At 42.6% G+C, this 20,923-nt stretch overlaps 2 protein-coding genes across 2 annotated transcripts in view; one reads left to right on the top strand and one right to left on the bottom strand.

Annotated features, from left to right (window-relative positions):
* The window catches only part of tdrkh (tudor and KH domain containing), a 161,062-nt gene that overhangs the window by 116,005 nt on the left and 24,134 nt on the right, over positions 1-20,923 (bottom strand). The gene's annotated exons all lie outside the window — the stretch shown is intronic.
* On the top strand, positions 12,232-17,063 carry LOC139349716 (nucleoside diphosphate kinase B-like). The gene is made up of 5 exons (XM_070990686.1): positions 12,232-12,339; positions 14,357-14,489; positions 16,093-16,194; positions 16,409-16,521; positions 16,626-17,063. Exons 2-5 carry the CDS (start codon positions 14,361-14,363, stop codon positions 16,738-16,740), a joined length of 459 nt encoding a protein of 152 aa, XP_070846787.1. The 5' UTR covers positions 12,232-12,339; positions 14,357-14,360; the 3' UTR covers positions 16,741-17,063.

Consider the following 20,923-nt stretch of genomic DNA (forward strand, 5'->3'; position numbering starts at 1 on the left):
CCTGGGGATGCAGAGCCAAATAAGACTATCTATTCAGCAGCTGACGAATTCATGGCCAAGTTCATTGCATCAGTCATTACCCAGTCCCCTTCATGTGGACAGCTCAGGGCAGGACAGCTCTAACTACTTGCTACCTACCCATGAGCCCCGGCACCGACAGATATATATCTCTCTTACAGCTCTGCTTCAGTCTATGATCGTCGACTGTCATACCTGCTCTCTCAAAGCCCAAATACAAAACCTATCTCTCAGGAGTGCTGATGTTTCTCCATGACCTGGGTTATCTCAGTCAGATGCTCCATTCTGACAGCACATTGTGAGATGTATCAGAGGCAAACATCTCTCTCGATCATTGATATTTGTCAAAGAAGGGGGCTGGGTGTGATGTTGTTATTTATCCAGGCCGGTAGTGGAGAGGCTGACAGGTTGAGATAAAAACAACTGAGACAAGGAGAAGGCTTGTAGAGTGCGTAGAGAAGGAGGGAAGAGACACAAGACTCAAGCAGAGAGGAAGTTAGTATAGCAAAGCACCCTTACAGTATGTGGCGACAGTAAACCAAGTCACAGGAAGCAACGTGTCTCCAATAGCCTCATCGCAGCTTGTGTGAAATGTTCCTTTAAACTGAAGGCTTAGAAAAATAACTCCAAGACAAGACAGTGTAATGAATGAATAAGAATCATATCAGCTATTCCATTATATAAAGTGTTGTTTTTTGGTGCAGAAGAGGTATTTGATTCCAGTCATTAACAAACAAAAGTTCTGCAGTCAGAATGGCTGCCGTCATTATTTTATTTTATTATATATATTATAAGATTTAATAGTATTTTAATGTTGTAGCTGGTCCAAGTGGAGCTAAATTTAACATTTTACAAGCTCAACTAGGTCTATATTAATGGAGCCCATGATAGGCTGACACTGGTCCATAAAACCTGAACTAACTGTATCTCTTGGACAAATGCAGTGCAGTGAAAAGTACAGTAATTTCCTCTGAAATGCAGTGGCGTTAAAGTGTAATTTAGTTGTGTAAAATACAAAACGCCCACCTCAATACTGTTCTCAAGTAGCTACGTGAATAAGTGTACATAGCAAAGTTACATCGCAGCAATGCTTTCAAAAAGGCTACATGGCAAAAAGGGCAATTCAAGAAAGTCAGAATATCTCATTTTAAGATGAACAAATCCTATATGTGTACATATTAGTAGTCTGAACTTTATTTGTTTATACTGAATATTATCAACTAGTTTTAGGGTGAGATGGTTTTGTCAGATTGATTTTTAAGCTAGTTTTATGCTAGCTATACATTTTATCACATCATTTTTGGTCATCTCATTGGTCAATAAGTAAAACTTTTTGCAGATGGCATGTGATCTGCCACACTGAGTTCAAATTTAGGAAACTAAAACTTAATTAAGTTTACAGAAAGATCACAACCACGGTTAAAAGACAGAGTTGGCTGGTAGGGAACAGGATGCTAGCAGGGGTCGTCATTATTTGCAAGAGGTCATCAGGAAAATATTATAAAAGGTTGTTTTATTGTTACCAATGTCTTTTTTTTCTCTTAAGAACTGAAAAATTCTCATTTTTAAGGCCACAGCGTTTTGCTGTTGACAATTTTTTTTTTTTGCTTGGTAGTATATTGAGCTGTATTGAACTGTTCAATAAACCGACAGCTGAAACCTTCAGGAGAATGAAATCAGCTCATACTATTATGATTAGCTGATGCGTCACATCATATAGAAAGTTTGTTTAATAAGCTGTTTTGTAGTCCTGCATGCTGTGACGTATGTATGTGCCGCAGATGTGTGTATAGCTGTGTGTCATTGACTCCTATTGAAAACGACTTTCTTCCTGCAGCTTTGTCATTGCCATCTGAATGCACTGCTGGAGTGCATGAACCTTTTTATACAGCAACTCGTTCCCCCTTCCCACTTCTCTTTCTCTCTCTCTGACAAGACAGCTACCAAATTGGCCAGCCTCCCCACATTGCAGGTGCCAAATACCATCTTAAGTGGTTACAATAGGACAGGGAGTAGCTGACATGTGGATGGGTACATATAAAAGGCATTTATGAGACAACTTAACAATCTCATCGTACAATCTACTGTACTCCACCTCCCGGCCTCCAATGGAGTACAGGGGAGCTGCTACTGGTGATAGCTATTAGTGCCCAGTGCGGAGCCCCGTGGTGTTCTGGGGGCCGGTAATGGCCCACTTTGAGGCATGGTGGGAGCTTGTCAGGGGGGCCTAATGAAGACAAAGGCAGGGTTTGTGGAGTAGAGAAGCATGGGTTAGGAGGGGCTAATGCTCCGCTAATGGAAACCTCTGCTGTCCTTGACAAATCGTAGGGTTGGTGCTTGCACAAAGGGCGTGTTAGTGCTTGGATGCATATGCACACACTTGAAGTACAGTATGCTGCACACGTAATTACAAAAGGCTTTCAAAGCCACACAGGCATGCTTTCAGCTTTTATATTTATAGGTGTGAGCATGACACACAGCCCTGCTCAAGTTGCTGGTGTGTTGTTGCTGGTTGTGCAGCATTCAGACATTACTTCTTCTATCACAACAGTGTTCAAAAGACAGCGTGCTATTCCCAGAGGTTTTATTATTACAACTGCATAAATCACTGTCGGATGAGATAGAAAATTAACAAGTAGCAAGAGGACATTAAAAGTTTACAGCTGTCTGGAATGGCCCTCTACATTCTGCGTGGTCAATTAAAGGCTGGCAAATGGATTTCTCTGGTTACACACCTACATTTATGAATAGTGAAGAGGATTAGACCAGGAAAATTGATATCAGGGGATGTGCAAAAGGAAGATCAGTGGCTCAGTTTCTCGCTCCACTCACAGCCTGTTGTCACATAATGTAGCTGTTAATGTCCAGTCCAGTGAACTAGGTTGTAATCTCCAGCAAAGTGCTCCTGCATAGATCTCACAGATTTTGATTAATACATAAAGCATTGAAGAATTCCAAGAGACCATGATTTGTCTTCAGATAGATGACTGACGTGAGATATTTATTTCCTCCAAATCCAGAAGTGAAATAAGTTTGTACAAGCTGTGAAGCAGCTTTGTTGGTTGTCTGGGTTTCTGCCAGAACAAGATGAAAGGGGAAGAGATTAGCCTGAATTCTGAAAACAAAAAGTTTTGAAAAGTTGAAAATGTATCTCATAAAGCTGCCTGGGGTATTAAAGGTTCAATCCACCCAAAAAAAAATTCATTTTGATTTTATTTGTCCAGGTTTTGAGCTGTTTGTCTTTAGGATTTCTACCTCCACAACAAGTACTCACAGCACTGAAAACCTTCAAAAAATCATCTCTTTATACAATTCCTGTTACTCTGCACAGTCTGTAGACCACACTTTATCGCCTCCATTGGTCAGAGCCACAGGCTGAAGCTGAAGCTGGGCTGCTGAACTCAGCACATGGGGCTCACGCCCTAACAGGTGAGCTACGAGGTCACCTCAGACCACATCCTTTTTAGTGAAGAAATAGGCTAATATCATACAGTAAAATCTTTAAATTCTTTAGATTTCCTTCCTCCGCCAGTCCAGGACGAAGTATGCTCTTTATGTAGTGAGGCAGAAGGAACAGGCGTAGAGGTCGAGCTGGTCTGTGGGTGTGAAGCATCCAATTCTAATGCAGGAGACATACCTCATCCTGTCACAGACCTGCAATTAATGCTCGTGGTCGGTTCGTGTACTGCTGCTGTGCCATGTTGATTTCCCACTGGTGGAATCTATCTTACTATCTATCTTATACATTTCTTCAGACTTTGGGTGAACCGTCCCTTTAAGGAGAATAGTGAGACGTGGGTCTTTCGTCAGTAATTGCATTGTCATTCCCAGCTGTGGAGACACTAGTGATAGGCCGTCCGAGATGGGAAGAGACATTGCTACTAATAGCAGAGCATTGATTTTTGACTGCCATTCCACACATCATTTAGATGGGACCTACGGAAAAATAACTGCCTTCACAGACGCACACACACACAAGCACAAGGCAGGAAAAACAAAGCACTGCTCCACCTATATCCAATCCCCTCCTGTTGGCCCACAGAGCATGATGGAGGGCTGGCTGTAAAAGACTTTAGATCATTAGCTTCATTGATACCTGCCAAAGGGGTAGGAAGGAAGGTGGAGCGGAGGGGAGGGGCGGTCGCTGACGGTACAAGCCGAGTGTCACAACAAAATTATAAAGATGTTGCCAGGAAGCATGAGCTGTGAGCTGACAGGCTGCCATCACTCACCCTGATCTCGCCCCTCCACCACCTCTGCATGGGAGCGTTACAGCCGCTAAGCAATAACCCCTACTGCTCTGTCAGTGCTGCAGCAACGCAGTGGCAGCCGGGACCCCACCTTAGACCAGGGCTGACGAATTACATAACATTTTATTTTCTTTCTCTAATGAAGTCTTTTTTAAAATAGCAAATTTTACTGAAGTGCAGGTGTGTCTGCGGCTGCAGGAGGACACAGCTCCAGAGAGCTCAGTGTCCAGAGAGGAGACACTCTGCACTGACACCATGCAAACACATGCATCATTCTGTATCTCTGTAGTCTCTCTCTGGTCTTATTGTGTTTCTTTGTGGGTGTTTTGAGCCTCTTTGTTATGGCTCATTCACCCCGCGTAGCTGTCCTTCCATGCCTAAAACATACACACATGCTCACACATTGTTTACAGCCTTCACCTGAGAAGATTGGTGGAGCCGAGGGTAAAATTGCAGCGATAAATATGGCTGTGATGCTGAAGCGACGAGGCCGAGCTCAGAGTGTTTATCTATTACACTAAATCCTATCAGAGATGAGTTCGCCTGTCATCCCCCTCTCCTGCCTTCCACATGTCTGTGTTTGGCACATCACTGGAAATTGTTCAGTATGAGTATCATGTGAGTAGTAGGGGAAAAAAAGTCATTTTATTTCATGCTATCAGGAGTTCTTCCCAGAAAAGCACCTGCAACAGCAGATCAGAGGCAGGGAGGAGGGAGCTATCATCCCGGCCTCACAGGGCTTGAGCTGCAACCTCTCTGGTTGTGGATTCACTTTCAAAGGAATGTGCGACAAAAATTCATTTCAGGGTGGATCTGTCGCTGTAACAATTCGTTAGCAGAACACAAGACAGTGAATGCGTTGAAAGCTCCTCATTGCTCCAGCTTTTCTCCCTGGCAGGAGAGGAGGGAGGCTGGCTTAGGAGTTCTCTGGCGTGCTGCCAGACTGCCCCCTTGTGGTGGAGGTTGGATACTATCACGCCGGGGTTGGTTGCTTCATGTTTCCTTTCTTCATCGTCTGCTTTGGTGTTGGCGCTGGCAGGGAGTGACAGTTGCTTAAAACTAAACTAAGTGGATTGGAGAGAGTTTACTATGAACCTCGATAGGCCAGCTCCCAAAAAAGAAGAAAAAACAGAATTATGTATTTCCTGAATCTGTTACTGGAATTTATGAGAACCTAAGTGATTTGTGTATTTGTCAAGAGGGCATAAATGAAAGCCTGTGAACATTTCAAAATGAAACGTGCTATGGTAAAACCTGAATAAAAGTCCTCAAATCAAATTTAAATTAATATATACACCAGAGTTATCGCACTAAAACATCCACATATACTTCTTCAAACAAGGTTAAGAGTGGAGAAATCCTGTCTTGCCCATGGACTGATTCCAATTTAACTCTAGCTCTATTCTTCTTCTTGTCGAGGAAGTGGTGTGTAGAGTGTGTGACCTGGAAGGAACAGAGAATGATTTGTATTGGAAATATGATCTTTTGTTAAATGACTTACCATCAAGAATGTAAGTGCACTGATGGATATTACCGACTCACAATTATTGCAATGCTGGTTTGAAAAAGAGACCTTCAGAATTTCAGGTTATTTGGTGAAGGCATGGGAGTTCAGAAAGAGAAACATGATGATGTCTATTATATTATTATTGTTGTTGTGTTTTTTCCATTTTGGTGAAAAGTGAAAAGAGAAAATGACATATATATAAAGTCATTTTTTGTCTTTCTTTTATTTGCCTCTTTATTTGGATTATTCCATCCATCCATTATCTATACCGCCTATCCCTTTCGGGGTTGCGGGGGGCTGGAGCCTATCCCAGCTACAATGGGCGAGAGGTGGGGTACACCCTGAACCGGTCACCAGCCAGATTGCAGGGCCACATTAAAGGACAAACAAACATTCACACTCACACCTATGGACAATTTTAGAGTCATCAATTAACCTAATGAGCATGTTTTTGGTCTGTAGGAGGAAGCCGGAGTACCCGGAGAGAACCCACGCATGCACCGGAAGAACATGCAAACTCCACACAGAAAGGCCCCGCCTGACCCGGGGATCGAACTGGCAACCTTCTTGCTGTGAGGCACGCGCACTACCTGCTGTGCCACCGTGCAGCCCTTTATTTGGATTATCCCAAGTATTAATTGTAATAATGGTACGTTTGCCATTTCCTTAAATTTTCCTGCCCTGCGATCGACTGGCGATCGGTCCAGGGTGTACCCCGCCTCTCGCCCGTTGACAGCTGGGATAGGCTCCAGCCCTCCCGCAACCCCGAAAGGGATAGTCGGTATAGAAAATGGATGGATGGATGGATTTTCTATTTTCCTTTTTTAATCTTATTTCAGGCAAAAATGATCATACAAGATGATGTAATTATACTGAAAGACAAAAATCTTTTTTTTTTTTTTGCAGAATGTGTATAGCTTTACACTGATTGTAAAGTTTGTTTACAAGTTTGGATACAAAAGGCACTTCCTGCAGTGACTTAGGGGTCAATTTATGGGTCAGGATTGTCTGGGTGGCCCCACACTCTGTGAGCAACACGAGCCCACTGTCTGTTAGCCCTGTGGTTCTGGAAGCAGCCTTCATAGAGGCTGGTGGAGGGTGTGTGTTTTGTATACTCATCAGGAGCGAGGAGCAGTCGTGCAGCTAAATGGACTGATAAAGCAGATGGTGTTTTGTGATTGGCTGCTGTGTGGGTATGTCAGAGTGGCAGCTTTGGGTTAATTTGAGTGGATGAACCATTTTAAAACAATCAGATAACAGAGGCAGGCAAAGACACATGAGCAAATAGGATAGGATAGGGTTGAAATTAAGGACTCTTCCTGCAAAACTTTATGAATGGCAAACTTCTGAATCTGAACACAAGAGCCACTCAGTTCCATCTACTCATGCATCCTCTTCTTAGCTGAACATTTGCTACATTCCATCAAAAATCCAGCTGGATGATCCTGGTGGTAAAAGAGTGTTCAACAATGTTCAATTATGTTCAACTAATTTACATCAGCAAATAGGTGATCAAAGAAAGCTAATGCAGGCTACATGATTATCAGTATAGCGAGGAAATGTTTCTAATTATTGTTTTAGCCACGTTGCAAAATTGCTCATGCTGGACGTGTGTGCAAAACGTTCACTGACACGTCTCATTTGTTTATCCTGCAGGACTCACTGCTTGCAACTAAAGAATGGTGTTTGATGGTTATGGATTGCATATTGCAAAACATTGCTCCATAGCTCCACTAGTGGTCAAAAACAGTAACCTAACAACATGAACATGATGCAGTCAGCATTTAAGTTACCTGTAAAATGTAATAGGCGTAACAACTTAGCAGTATATGCCATGGAGACATTTGCAGACACTGGAAGTCTGAAGATTTGTCCTGAAAAGGAGCTCTGACAGTGAGAGATGGTCTTACTATGGGCCTATGCCAGACACAACAGCATCATTTATTTAGCTGCCTTCTGTATGTTCACATGTGACAGACTCTAGTGTGTTTTAGGAGCAGCAGCTTGAGGCTTTCATGAGTGCAGGTGTATGAAAATGTAATGGAATTTTTGAGCTTCCTGTTCTGGGAAAACTGGGAGTGACAGATTACTGTGAGTATTTTGGGCACTGGAGTGGCTGTGTGTCTGCACAAGGTCATGTGAGGCACCTTGAGAAATGGTTAGAGCACAAAACACAGCGAAAGCCATTTTACCCAGCAAGACAATATCTGTGGACGAGGCTCGTTCAGCGTTCCTTTAAATTATGAATTCATAAAACTGTGTTTCATAAGGGGCTCATGCCCTTTTGAATCCAGAGAGTGCTGCTTATGCATCAACACAGTCAGAGGCAATGGACTGTGGCAGTACGGGCTCATCATAACCCCAAACCCCAAATCCCAAAACAATGCATGTTATATTACAGTAATGATTCTCAGCTGTATAATAATCCCCTGTGGGCAGGTGGAGGCTGCAGAGATCTACAGGCCTCATAAAAGTGAACCCAGGTAAAAATTACACTTTTTATCTCTGTCAGAGACTCTGGAAGCTGGTGTAACTCTGCACCCTGAGCAGTGGAGTGATAGATAAGGCTGGCAGGTGTGGAGATGGGAGTTTAGGCGTTGGCAGGTGTGTGTTCATGGGTGTGAAGCCTTGTCCAGACACCCATCTTCAGGCTGCAGGGAGGATTTAGAGGAACATTGGCTGGCTGCCACTAAAAACCTCCAATATGACACCTGAAATCACTCATCTGCCTCTGTGTAGGAGCAATTTGAGGCAATAAACCAACCTTTTTGCCTGCGAGAAATTTTTGTCAACACCATTTTACATCCAAAGTAATTCGGCAAAACAGCTTCACCCTCTCACAGACTGAGAGAGCTGCCTCTAAAAGCAAAATAATGACTCTGTATTGCAATCCATTACAGCGCAAACAGCTTCCCGCTTCACATTTTCTGCGACTGATGTGCCCTGCCCTCTGTATTAAGCACAAGAAAGAGCACATCACAAAACGCTGAGACGACGCCAATTACGCTGCATCCTCAGTGTGCCGAGCCTGCACACCCTAGGAGGCCTTTGTAGTAAGATGGCAACAGCAGCACAGCACTCCACGACAACACACATACAGTACACGCCCAGCTAACAAGCTTTCATGAGTGGTGTGAACAGCACTTAACCGTCAGTAGTTTCATCCTCCTGAATAACGCGGTGAGAGAGGGAGAAAAGGAAGACGGTTTAATCCTGGCCTTAAGCCCTGGTAAAAATAGGACTGGGAGTAGAACGCAGGAGATTAGGCCAAGGGATTAACTCTCCATTTGTTTTCTAAGAGCATCCGCTGCTGGAGGTGCAAGAGGAAAGGAAAGGAAAGGAAAGGAAAGGAAAGGAAAGGAAAGGAAAGGAAAGGAAAGGAAAGGAAAGGAAAGGAAAGGAAAGGAAAGGAAAGGAAAAAATGGGACACGGACAAAAGAGGATAGGAAACGACAGGAAATAAGAGAGGAATTGAAAGGAGGAGGAGGAGGAGGAGAAAGGAAAGAAGACAAGAGGAGGTGGAGGAAGATGAAACCGGAAAGGAAAGGAAAGGAAAGGAAAGGAAAGGAAAGGAAAGGAAAGGAAAGGAAAGGAAAGGAAAGGAAAGGAGAAAATGGGACACGGACAAAAGAGGATAGGAAAGGACAGGAAATAAGAGAGGAATTGAAAGGAGGAGGAGGAGGAGGAGGAGGAGGGAAGTAAAAGAGGAGAAAGGAAAGAAGACAAGAGGAGGTGGAGGAAAGGAAAGGAAAGGAAAGGAAAGGAAAGGAAAGGAAAGGAAAGGAAAGGAAAGGAAAGGAAAGGCACTTTGTGTGTGTGTGTGTGTGTGTGTGTGTGTGTGTGTGTGTGTGTGTGTGTGTGTGTGTGTGTGTGTAGTACAAGTACGAGCTTAAATCATTAAATTCTAGGGTGAAGTCCTGGGTGAAGGCAAATAGGTGTTATGGTTATGGTTAGGGTCTCCAGGAAATTAATACATGTCGATGCAATGTGCCTAAAAATGGGGTGGGGGTGGGGGGAGGGGCACTGTTCTAAATCTTTCATTTTTGCACTCAGTGACTGCAGACATCAATGAAACATCAATGAATTGTGGCTTTGACTGAATTTGCCACCTTTCATATATGTGTGTGTGTGTGTGTGTGTGTGAGAGAGAGAGAGAGAGAGAGAGAGAGAGAGAGAGAGAAAGAGCGTGTGTGTGTGTGTGTGTGTGTGTGTGTGTGTGTGTGTGTGTGTGTGTGTGTGTGTGTGTGTGTGTGTGTGTGCAGTTGTGTATTTGTGTATGTGCATCTATTACTCAAATCTACTTAAATCTGTTTTCACAGTCACATTATGGGGACTCACCTTCCTTTTCGGGACAAATGCAAGCCCCCATAACATAAATCATTGAATTTTAGGGTGAAGTCTTGGATTAGAGTTAGGGTAAGGGTTAGAGTTAACTAGTGGTTATGAATAGGGTTAGGGTAGGTCTCCAGGAAATCAATGTTTTGTCTTCCAACCATCTAATAATCAGAGTTAACCACAGGCAGCAGAGCCACACAGCTCCACTGTGGAGGACACTTTACCTCTGGGTCTTACTCACTGCTGCTACCTCAGTATTTATTAAAGCCAGTGGCAGCCAGCCAATGAAGCAAAGGGTGAAAACTTAATGTTTCAAAGCAGATTCAATCTCAGAGGGAGACTTGGTTTGGGCCCATATAGCTAATATTTTCATACTGCTGGGAAGTCAGGCTCAGAAAATCTCCATTCATCTTCAGTGAGTGAAGTGAGGGAGGTGGGAATACTAGTGCTTTAGGTAAGAGATACAGTTCTTTACAGCTTCAATATCCCAGGATACATTACAGTTATGTCCATTAATGTTGTGCAATGCCCAGAGACTTTATGACTAAAGCCATGAGCTACAGATTTCAACCTCTAAGTCCTCTCAAAGCTTCCTTTTATAGGCCACAGCCTGCAGACACGAGAGTGTACTTATAGTACATGCATACATGCATCATGTGTGAGCAAACCATCAAGGCATTATCTTATCATGATGGCAGTGGTGAATAGCTCTTATGTAAGAGTAGCCTGAAAGTTGAGTATGATGATCAACTGAAAACAGACAGATGATGACTCTCTGCACTGTAAAAACACTGTTTATTCCATGGAATAATAAAGTGAAGTGTCCACTTCAACCACTCCCCACACTCTGCTTGTAGCTTGTCCTTAGCCTGTGAATAGCTAATAGAGTAAAAGGTAGCCTGAGTTCAAAAGGCATAGCGTTAAATACATTTTTTTAATATTTCAAGCAAGATTACTTTTTTATTTCCATCTTGTAAAAAAGGAAAAGGTCCAAGAAGTTAAACTTTGGGCCCCTGCATGGTCAGGCTCAGCAACACCCCCTCTGGCAAGTATCACACCTTGTAAAGGCTTTTTGTCACCAGCTAAGAGTCTTTCAGTGCTTGTTTGGGGGATTTTCACCTATTCTTACTGCAAAAGGCTTCTAGTTCTGTGACATTATTGGACCGTCTTGCATGGACTGCTCTTTTGAGGTCTATACACAGATTTTCAATGATGTTGGGCCATGGCAAAACCTTCAGCTTGTGCCTCTTGAGGTCGTCGATTGTGGATTCTGAGGTGTGTTTAGGATCATTGTCCTGTTGTAGGAGCCTTCTTCTTTTCATCTTCTGCTTTCTTACAGACAGTGTGATGTTTGAGTCCAGATTTTGTTGGTGTGAAATCAAATCCATTCTTTCTGTGAAATGTTCCCTGTGGTACTGGCTGCAACACAGGCCCAAAGCATGATCAATCTACCCCCGCACTTGACAGTTGGAGAGGTGTTCTTTTCATAAAATTCTGCACCCTTCTTTCTTCAAACATACCTTTGCTCATTGTGGTCAAAAAGCTCTATTTTAGTTGTTTCCAAAATGCATCAATCTTGCTTAGATGCTCCTCTGCAAACTTCTGATCCTGAATTTTATTGTGAGGGAAGTTTTCTCCTGATGACTGATGCAGAAAGTTTCTCTGTGCTTATCTTTAATCTAGTTTAATGTGTGTACCTAGAGGCCATTCATGGTTCAGAATGCAACTTAAACATGTGTGTTGAAGTTTTAAGCCTCCAGCACAATAATAATATTTTCATTTGAAGTAGTAGAAATCTTTTAGATATTGAACATATTTTCATTTATTTTTTTGCTGGAAAACTCTACTAGACCGAAATGATCATCTAAAGCATCATTTAAAGAGTATTTGTTACATGACTTGTGTGGATCTTAAATGTGTCATTTGTGTCATTGTTGTTATATAACAACAATATATCATTTAAGTGGATCTTAAATATATATATACTTTGTCAGGTTCCGGTCAGGTTCCGGTCCAGATTCACAACAACTAAGATCCTAAATATAAATTGCGGCATGGATAGTCTCAAAGTCCAGGCAAACGGCTTTCTTACTTTTGGCTCCAGTGACTTGCCGTCGCGCTAGTCTCCGCCTTCTTGAATAAAACGCGGATGCGTACGCTTAGTAGGGTCTCTACGACGTCAGCCGGAGCACGCGCTGCCTACCGTACCACAGGAGCTACATAGTCAGGGTAATGAGAACGTATTGTTCTTCTTTACTCGAATAAAGTGTGTTTGTATTTATGTAATTACTCTTCCAGTTCCGCCTGTTGTTTACACGGCTGAGGTTTAAGCTAGCGTCCAATAGGACGTAGTTAATGTATAACTGGGTTTTTGCACATTTAAACTTCTGGGTGACGCGTTGATCGCAGGAGGACGTGGAATAGTGTCGCTGTGGGTTGTGTTGTTGAGGAGCGGTCGGGCGGAGTGAAGCGTTTTCCGCGCCGCTACCCTGACGTGTCCCGCTGGAAGTGATTCTTCCACAGGAGCGCGAACAAAAGGCCATGTGGCTGTCTGAAGGCCTAGTCCTCTACAGAGAGCAGCGTGGTGCAGCGCCGCTCTGTCCTAAGAGTAGTGGGCTGCTTCGGCGTGTGGGCAGTTTCCAGGGCGGTAATGAGTGGCTTCCTGAGGTTGAAACCGCTTTTTCTCTGGCAGGAGCTCACCGACCAGGCTTAAGGGCGGCTGTCAAGTGCAGCCGGCCGGAGAAACGTCATCAACGTCATGGAGCAGACAGAGCGGAAATCCGTCTGCGTCCTCTTATACGCTGCGCACGTGCAAGGAAACGCTGTTAGGAGAGCTAATGCTAATGTAACCGTGCATCAAATTTGGCCTTGCAGCAGTCCAACAAAGCCCGTTTAATGTATTTCCAAATGGCACCTGGCCTAGACTGGACATAAGACTGGCCTGCAGTGATAAACACATTCAGTCATTTACTCGTTTCATTGATGCTAGTGATGACGATGGAGGGGAAATTAGCAGGTTAATAAATGGGAGGCGCAGTTGGATAATAGCAGTAAATAAAGAGTGGGCAGAAACAGGCAATCATTTTTATTTAATTATGTGGAACTGGTGAGTCCTGTTATGCATGTTTTTGTGTGTAATTGCTCCTTTGTTTCAAGGAAGGGGGTATGTCCGCTATTAAAAAATGTGCAGGATCATTAAGGTTGCGGTGTCTGTAGGCCTGCAGCAATAAGGATACCTCAGCCTGCTGCAGTTGTGACTAATTTGAAATGCCATTCTGCATGCAGTAGCAAGGGAAAACAAGTAGTAACATGATTTTATCATTAACAACAGCAGGGATTGCTGCTAGTTCTTGGTGTTTTTTATTAGACTTAAAAGGCCCCTTTACTTGTGTGGGAATCACATTATGTAATGCTGCATACCTGAGGAGCCACCCTTGGAATCAGCTATCATGTACTATCGTGTGCTCTTAACCTCGGCAATGCGTTGTGGTTCAGTGTGAATGATGGTGTAATGTGCCTAGCTGCACAGAAAAATGATGCGCTCCAGCTTGTGGTGTGTGTTAGTCAATGTAGGGCTGCAGTAAACAATTGATCTGATCAAGTCTGACTTTTCTTTTTAAACTGGCTGTAATTTTCAAACATTTCCTTCTTTCATGGAAGAGTCTCATTCCTTGATTGCTTGAGCTGAATTTCATGCTTGCCTTTAGAAAAAGCCAGCTCTAGTCTTGGTCGGTTGCACCAGAAATTGATTGGAAAAAATTATTTGGAAGTGCACCAATTGAGCACTTTCTATTTGACTTACAGTTGTAAGTACAGAAAAACCCAAATTCTGTAGTTCCTTGTTGGGAAGCCTAGGAAATCATCTGGAAATTGGTAGTAAATAGTCATGAAATGTACAAATTGTTGACCTTGTCTTCTAATGTATTCACAAGGTTTGAGTAATGAAACTGTCAGGCGATTTGCTGTCAAGTGCACTGTAGGAGGATAAAGGTCTTTATTCTGTGGGAGGGGCTGGCAGCCAAAGTCACAGTCGTCCAGTTTAGGCGATCACGCTGTCAGATCAACACTAACCCAAGTCGTGTGTCGTCTATGCATTCTCTCTGCAATGGGGTCGGGGCCCTCAGCAGCCGGCCCCACAGCTGACTGTGCCAAATGCCGCCAAGAAATGTGAGTGACTCCCGAGGCTTGTTCCTCCTGCAAGCTGTACTTATTGTCCCTTCATCCCCCCCCTTTTCCCTACTTTCAGAATCATGGAGCCCGAAAAGGAGCGCACCTTTATTGCCATCAAGCCCGATGGCGTGCAGAGGGGCATCATTGGAGATATTATCAAGAGATTTGAGATGAAAGGCTTCAAACTTGTCGGCATGAAGATGATCCAAGTAAGTAAACCTTTTTTCAGTCTATAATGCATTGGCTTATATTGACCTTCAAGGCAAAGGGTTTGGAATAAGATGCTTTCATAATAGTCACTGGTGTTCATTTTAACCATCTACTGTTTGTGTGTACATATGATCTTGTCTGTGTGCAGAGTGATGGTTAAGACCTCCGGTGAGCTCATTAGCCTCCTTGTCTATTCCTGACTGTAGCGTAACCGATTAGCGTTGAGTCGAGGTCTCTGATCTCCTAACATCTTATCTGTGACAAAGTGGGATGCCTCATCAAGAAGCCATGTTCACTTATAGACCGTGCCATCCAAGAACTGATGTAAAAAATATCACCATTCCAATATCTTCTCAGCCAGAATCCAGAATGTGTCTCATTCCAGACAACTGAGGTGAAGGAGATTAACCCTAATTGCTCCTGTTAACTCCTGGTGTGGTGGAAGTGAAATCAGAATTTGAGCCAAGTAGGCTGAATCAGCAGGGCAGGAAGGTGAATTAGTCAGATCCACCTGACTTCATCAGCATTGCAGTAGAGTAGTTGGGCATTTGTCCTGCAGCTCAGGGTGGTTGGATTGGTTGAGGTCTCTGCTTAAAGATTTCTAGTTATTCAACTTATGTGACAGGAGTCGTGACATTGGAGTGGGATGTCTTGACCATGTGACCACGTGTGTTGTAAGGTCAAGGACATGGTACTCGGGTGGAGGTGGGGTCTTCTCCAGAGGCTTTCTGGTCAGTGCTCAGTTGCCAAGGTCTTTAAGGAACATCACTGTGGTCTGTGAAGGCCTGAGAGCTGGTTGTGGATTATGTATGGAGCACGCAACTCCCTAATGATGGAGAAAGGCATGCACCATCAACCTTTCCCCATCCAGGTAGCTGCTGATACAGTATACTGGTCAGATGCCAGTGGCCTTTCCCACTTATTTATAATGTGCATAATTCACTGTGGCAGAATCAATTGGTTTTATCAAACATGGGGCCAGGATTGACTGTAGCTTTAAAAACTCATTTGGCCTCAACCTGTGACAAGATTAATGTAACTAATACTGGGCATAGTTTGTCAAAGAAGCGTTATTTAATATGGTTTGGTCACATCAGGCCCAGTGCCTGATCTGCTTAATGAAGTCAGTATCGGCACCAGACAATCAGATCTGATTGGTGCAACACAGAGGTTGATGTCAGGTCTGTTCTGTGATCTTCAGGCTTAATGAACACACAAGTAAGGTCCACAACTTACCTGATGAGCCTTCAATTGTAGATGCTAAAGCTGTTCATGTTCTGATCCCATGTCGTCTTTGAGACAGCAGTGCTGTGCCTCATGATTACTGGTTTCAGATGAACTGTGCTGATAGTTGATTCTTGAGAAAACCCATTTTTGGAACAAGTCAAGATTAAAACTAACATTGTTTGTGTATAAATGTTGCATTTGCATTTTGGTGTATAAAAATGAGCAAGATGCTCCGTTCTAAATGACGCCATGGAAATTAAATTTGCACATGACTGAAACTCTAACTTAAATGTGTTCTGTAGTGAAAATATGTTGAAGAAACACGACGTGTATGTTAGAATCATGCAGTGATGTCTGTCTGTCTCCCTGCTGCAGGCTTCTGATGACCTCCTAAAGGCGCACTACACTGACCTGAAGGACAGGCCATTCTTTCCTTCCCTCATCAGCTACATGAGCTCTGGTCCAGTGGTTGCCATGGTAAGAAAACACAACAGACCGCATAAGACTGTGGCATGCCTGGTTCCTGGAGACGGGTTATAAAGCCTAAAACCTGCTCTGCTGCCTGGCTGTTGTGGAAAATGAGGCCTGTGATTTGACCTGTCAGAGAAACATGTTAATCTTGAGGCCTACTGGGGAAACGCTCATGGAGCAGCTCACTTCATCTCCATCATCCTCTGTTCTTGTTTTCCAGGTGTGGGAAGGCATGGGTGCGGTGAAGACTGGCAGGATGATGCTCGGTGCAACCAACCCTGCCGACTCCTTGCCCGGAACCATCAGGGGAGACTTCTGCATCTTCGTTGGCAAGTGAGTCATGCGTGCTTTTTGTTTTTTTTGTTTTTTGGGGGGGTGGGTATCAAAGTTTGCACTGAATTCTCATTCTCATGTTTGGTTCCTCACTTTTTGTCCAGGAACATCATCCACGGCAGTGACTCAGTGGAGAGTGCCAAGACCGAAATTGGCCTGTGGTTCAAACCCGAAGAGCTGGTCAGCTACACTAGCTGTGCCTTCAGCTGGCTCTACTAAGCCTCTCGGCAGCAGTCCTCACGCTAGTTGGAGACCAGTAAAATTCCTGCCCGAGATTTCCTGTTTTTGCCCGTAGCCTAGAGGGGAGAACTGATGTGAAGTTCTTCATGTCCCACAGTTGTCACGTCCCCTCCCACCCTCTACTCATCATCATACTGTACTTCGATGTGGTCTCTGCAGAGGTCCAGGTCCAGTCCAGATTCATTCCCGAGCTCCATTCCTTCCAGAAGCATTCCATTCATCCCTTGAATGTACAGTTAATGACTTGACTGTCAGTTTTGTTAAACGGTGATCTGCTTTCCAATAAAAAACACACAATACCAGCCGTCTGTCCTTTCATTGGTCGGATTACACACAGCACTAATGTGTAGATATGATCCGAAGGTGACCTCTTCGGCTCTAATGGACTGGATTAGTTAATGGCATATTTAATGCGGTGGCTCATATCTACTCCCAGGCAGGATTGGACGGAGCCATAATCTGAGATTAGGTGGTTCAGATGTGCTTTGTGCTGTGATGACACCAACAGGCTGCCAGATGACAGTTGCTGTTTTTCATGTCTCCTCAGAATCCAGTTCTGGTTTAAAAATGCATTCTGGAGTTCATCTGAAAGCCACGAAGGACTCCAGAGGCCTCATACTGGCTTCAGACCCAGAATGCATTTGTGCAAAATGAGCACTTACTGACCACTTTCTGAATTAAAGTAACAAAGTTATAATTCATTGTGTATGTATGTAGGTTCATGTGGCCAAAAAAAGCATGACTCAAAAAGTTTTTATACATCTAGTCCCTATTGTTCATAGATCTCAGGAAAGGATGGTGCTTTTCTAGCCTATTTTTACCCCAACTCTGAGCAGGTGAGGTGTGCAGCATCAGTTACCATGGAGATGCAGCCAGGTTAAGAGAGCCACCTTCCTGACTGTGAAGACTGCCTTTACTCTGCTGCTTTACACCCCTGTGAACACCACATGCTGTGTTTGTGTGTGAAAGCTCGTTAGCATCCAGCAGCCTCCAGAGCTCAGAGTAATGGGTGAACATTAAGCTTGTGTCTACAGTTTGTGTCATGCCATGTGTGCAGATCCTGAAGAAAACTTGCTTGGTGCTTTGTCACAACTAAGAAGTCTGTGTGTTGTTTGCAGTTCCACCAAAGAGTAACTTTGCCTCTGAACTTCTCACATGGTTTTCAACAACTGTTTTAGGCCCAAAGAGGTCAAATTATCTAATATTTGATATTTAAAATGAGTTCCACCCTAAACAGCTACATCAGTAAGTACTTTTTATGCATCGATGCATCTGTATTAACAATCTAATATTGTCAGAATATTTTATCATGTTGCTACAAACATCTCATACTTTGATTGCATTTTGCTAATAATACATCTGGACTTTTACTTAGTTAATGAAAGCAGGACTTCAACCTGTAATGGACTATTTTACAGTTGTATTTGTGCTGTTACTTAAAGAACCAGATTGGTGGTTTTAGTGGCATCTAGTGGTGAGGTTCCAGATTGCAACAACCTGAATACCATTCACCTCAACCCACCCTTTTCAAGCATGTAGGGCTATCTCTGCTGGCCACAGAACTCACAAAAAACATGAAAGATGCTTTCTGTGAGTGTCTGGTTTGTCCCTTCTCAGCCACTGTAGGACAAGGTGGATTCAATGGAAGAGGGCCCTCATTCATTTTTTCTCAGATGATGAAAACTGATCAAAGTTAATGTAGACTAATTAAGCAAGCTTTAAGAAACCTGTTTTGTAGCGAATGAACAAAAATATGGTGCGTCCAGAAGTCCAAAATAGTGTATCCTATATGAAAATGAATGAAGAAGCTAATACTTGCTAGCACACCGGTATGGTCCTTTAAACGTCCTCACAAGTGGCCTTGAAGGACTCAAGTGGTGAAACTGACAAAGCATTTCCACAGAGTTTGAAGTCATAAGCCTTTTTATTCAGTGTAAAAGTCAGATCTTACAAAAATCACCAGATAAACTTTCACAGCCATGCGGAAACAGTTTGCAATGCTTGTAAACAAAGAAGCCATTCATTACAACCAATATTATGATCCAAACATTTGGCTTTATTTACAAAGTCTATCAAAGCTTGATCACAGCACAAATTTACCATATGAAAGGAAACTGGTATACACTATCAAAAAGATGTACAAACTTTAAACTGCAATCTAATAATGTACCTCAGGGGTCAGTGTTAATATCAATAGATTTATAACTATTAACATAGATTTTTTTTTTCATTTGTATCCAAAATAAATTTTGCACCATAACCCTCTCAACTCACAATTATTTTCAGACAATAGTAATCCCAATACATTTAGTCATTTTTATCAAATATATATAGCACCACAATATAATGGTTTAATATAATGGGGGGAGGGGGAGGGGGGGGGTTATCACATACAAAAGACCCGTGTTAGTATCCAAGAACAAAACAAATATCCAACTCCGGCCTGCTCCTCATCACTGCCCTCAGCTGGCAGAATGAGTGCCAGGAAGAACTCCGCAACCACAAGCCAGCCCATTAAAGCCAGAGAAGAAAAAAAAAACGCTGAAAAGTCGGAAAAAGAAATTAGGAGATCGCAAGTCAGGTCATGAGATGTGTTGACGTGGACTTTCAGAATTTTGGATTACTAGAAAAACCAAGATAGTTTTCACTCCATGTTTTGCGTACTATCAAATACTGCATCACAGTTTTGACGACTCAGCCAAAATTATATTTTGAGTCAAAATCATGAAACATTACATCTAAATTTAAGTCAAAATCATGAAATTCTACGTCTAAATTTAAGTTAAAACCATGAAATACTGCGTCTAAATTTAAGTCAAAATTACGAAATTGTACTTCTGAATTTAAGCCAAAATCATGACATTGTACTTCTAAATTTAAATAAAGATTATGAAAGACAAAATTCCAACTTTTGCTTTAGTCAAAGATTCGACTTAACGCGTCAGTTTTTCTTTCTTTTCTTGGCAGAAATGGGCTCCCATACATTTTCTGATCACAGTGGAGGAGGAAAAACACAGACAGACTGAAGAACAACCAATGACGGTAACAACAAAAAAAAAGAAAGAAGGAAAGGAAAGGAAAACACAAGCTCTGCACGACATCGGCACAACAAGTTCTGTTCTACATGCATTCAGCTGATCAGTGCACCCAATCCCAAGTCAGCTCATTGCTTCCACCTCCAGCTACTGACACCCAAACACTCTAAGAACACAGCTACAAGTGGATGGAGGTCAAACTGGTTCCATTTTTCGATTTTGGGATCAAGGTGAAACACACGAAAGTTTAATATCTACAAGGAAAAGTGAGAAAAAGAAGATTCAAAACAGTGTTGATTGTGCCTTTGATTATTTAGGGTTAATCTAGAGGAGGGTAGCAGCAGTTAGCCCATAGAACAGTCTTTTTTCATTTCTGTACTAAGATATTAATGCAGTTTGGTCGTGAACTATTTTAATGCTTCTTTCTGTCTTCCAACATCAGAGGAAAGTAAGTCCTGTGACAGATCCGAACCTGAAACCCATCTGCTTCAAATGATTGTGGGACTCTGTCTTTTATTGCTCATTTTGGTCTGAGAAGCTTAGCGTTTGAACTGAGCTTTGTATCCAATCTGATCAGGAGACAAAGTAAAAAGGAGACCGGGAGAAAAATAAAAATAAAAAAAATCTCATCACATTTTGAAATGAAAGGAAAATAGGAAGATAGGAAAAGCAAATCAAAGCCCAAAAAAAGCAACAAACATTGATGTGGTTTTTGTCACTCAAATGTAGAATTTAACATGAAGACAGATTAAAAAGCAATCAACAAATATACATGAAATTGTAAGTGATAAGACCTTTGTTGTTTGAATAGTATGGAAGCCAAAAAACGCCCAAATATTTAGAATCCCCATAACAACTGAATACCTGAATTTGACATTGAATCACAGCTGAATATTGATTTGAAACTCAAATGGAAAATTAAAGTCAAAAAATTTCTCTTCATTTTTTTCATTCTGGTGTACACAACTTATCTTTAGCTAGTTTAAAAAAAACATCTATCTCTTGGGACTTGCTGAGTAACCCTAGTAGTCCAGATGAGCATGTCTGAATTTCACCCAGCTTATTTGAGCAACCTGATTTTTGAGGTGGAAGTTGAACTGGAAATTCCAAAGATGGGAATTAAAACC

This window comes from Chaetodon trifascialis, chromosome 21 (assembly GCF_039877785.1).
Source record: "Chaetodon trifascialis isolate fChaTrf1 chromosome 21, fChaTrf1.hap1, whole genome shotgun sequence".
Lineage (NCBI taxonomy): Eukaryota > Metazoa > Chordata > Actinopteri > Chaetodontiformes > Chaetodontidae > Chaetodon > Chaetodon trifascialis.

Coding starts and splice junctions, on each gene's coding strand:
- LOC139349716 (XM_070990686.1), top strand. CDS start 14,361: ATGGAGCCCGAAAAGGAGCGCACCTTTATTGCCATCAAGCCCGATGGC. Junction 14,490..16,092: donor TCGGCATGAAGATGATCCAA/GTAAGTAAACCT, acceptor TCCCTGCTGCAG/GCTTCTGATGACCTCCTAAA. Junction 16,195..16,408: donor CTGGTCCAGTGGTTGCCATG/GTAAGAAAACAC, acceptor CTTGTTTTCCAG/GTGTGGGAAGGCATGGGTGC.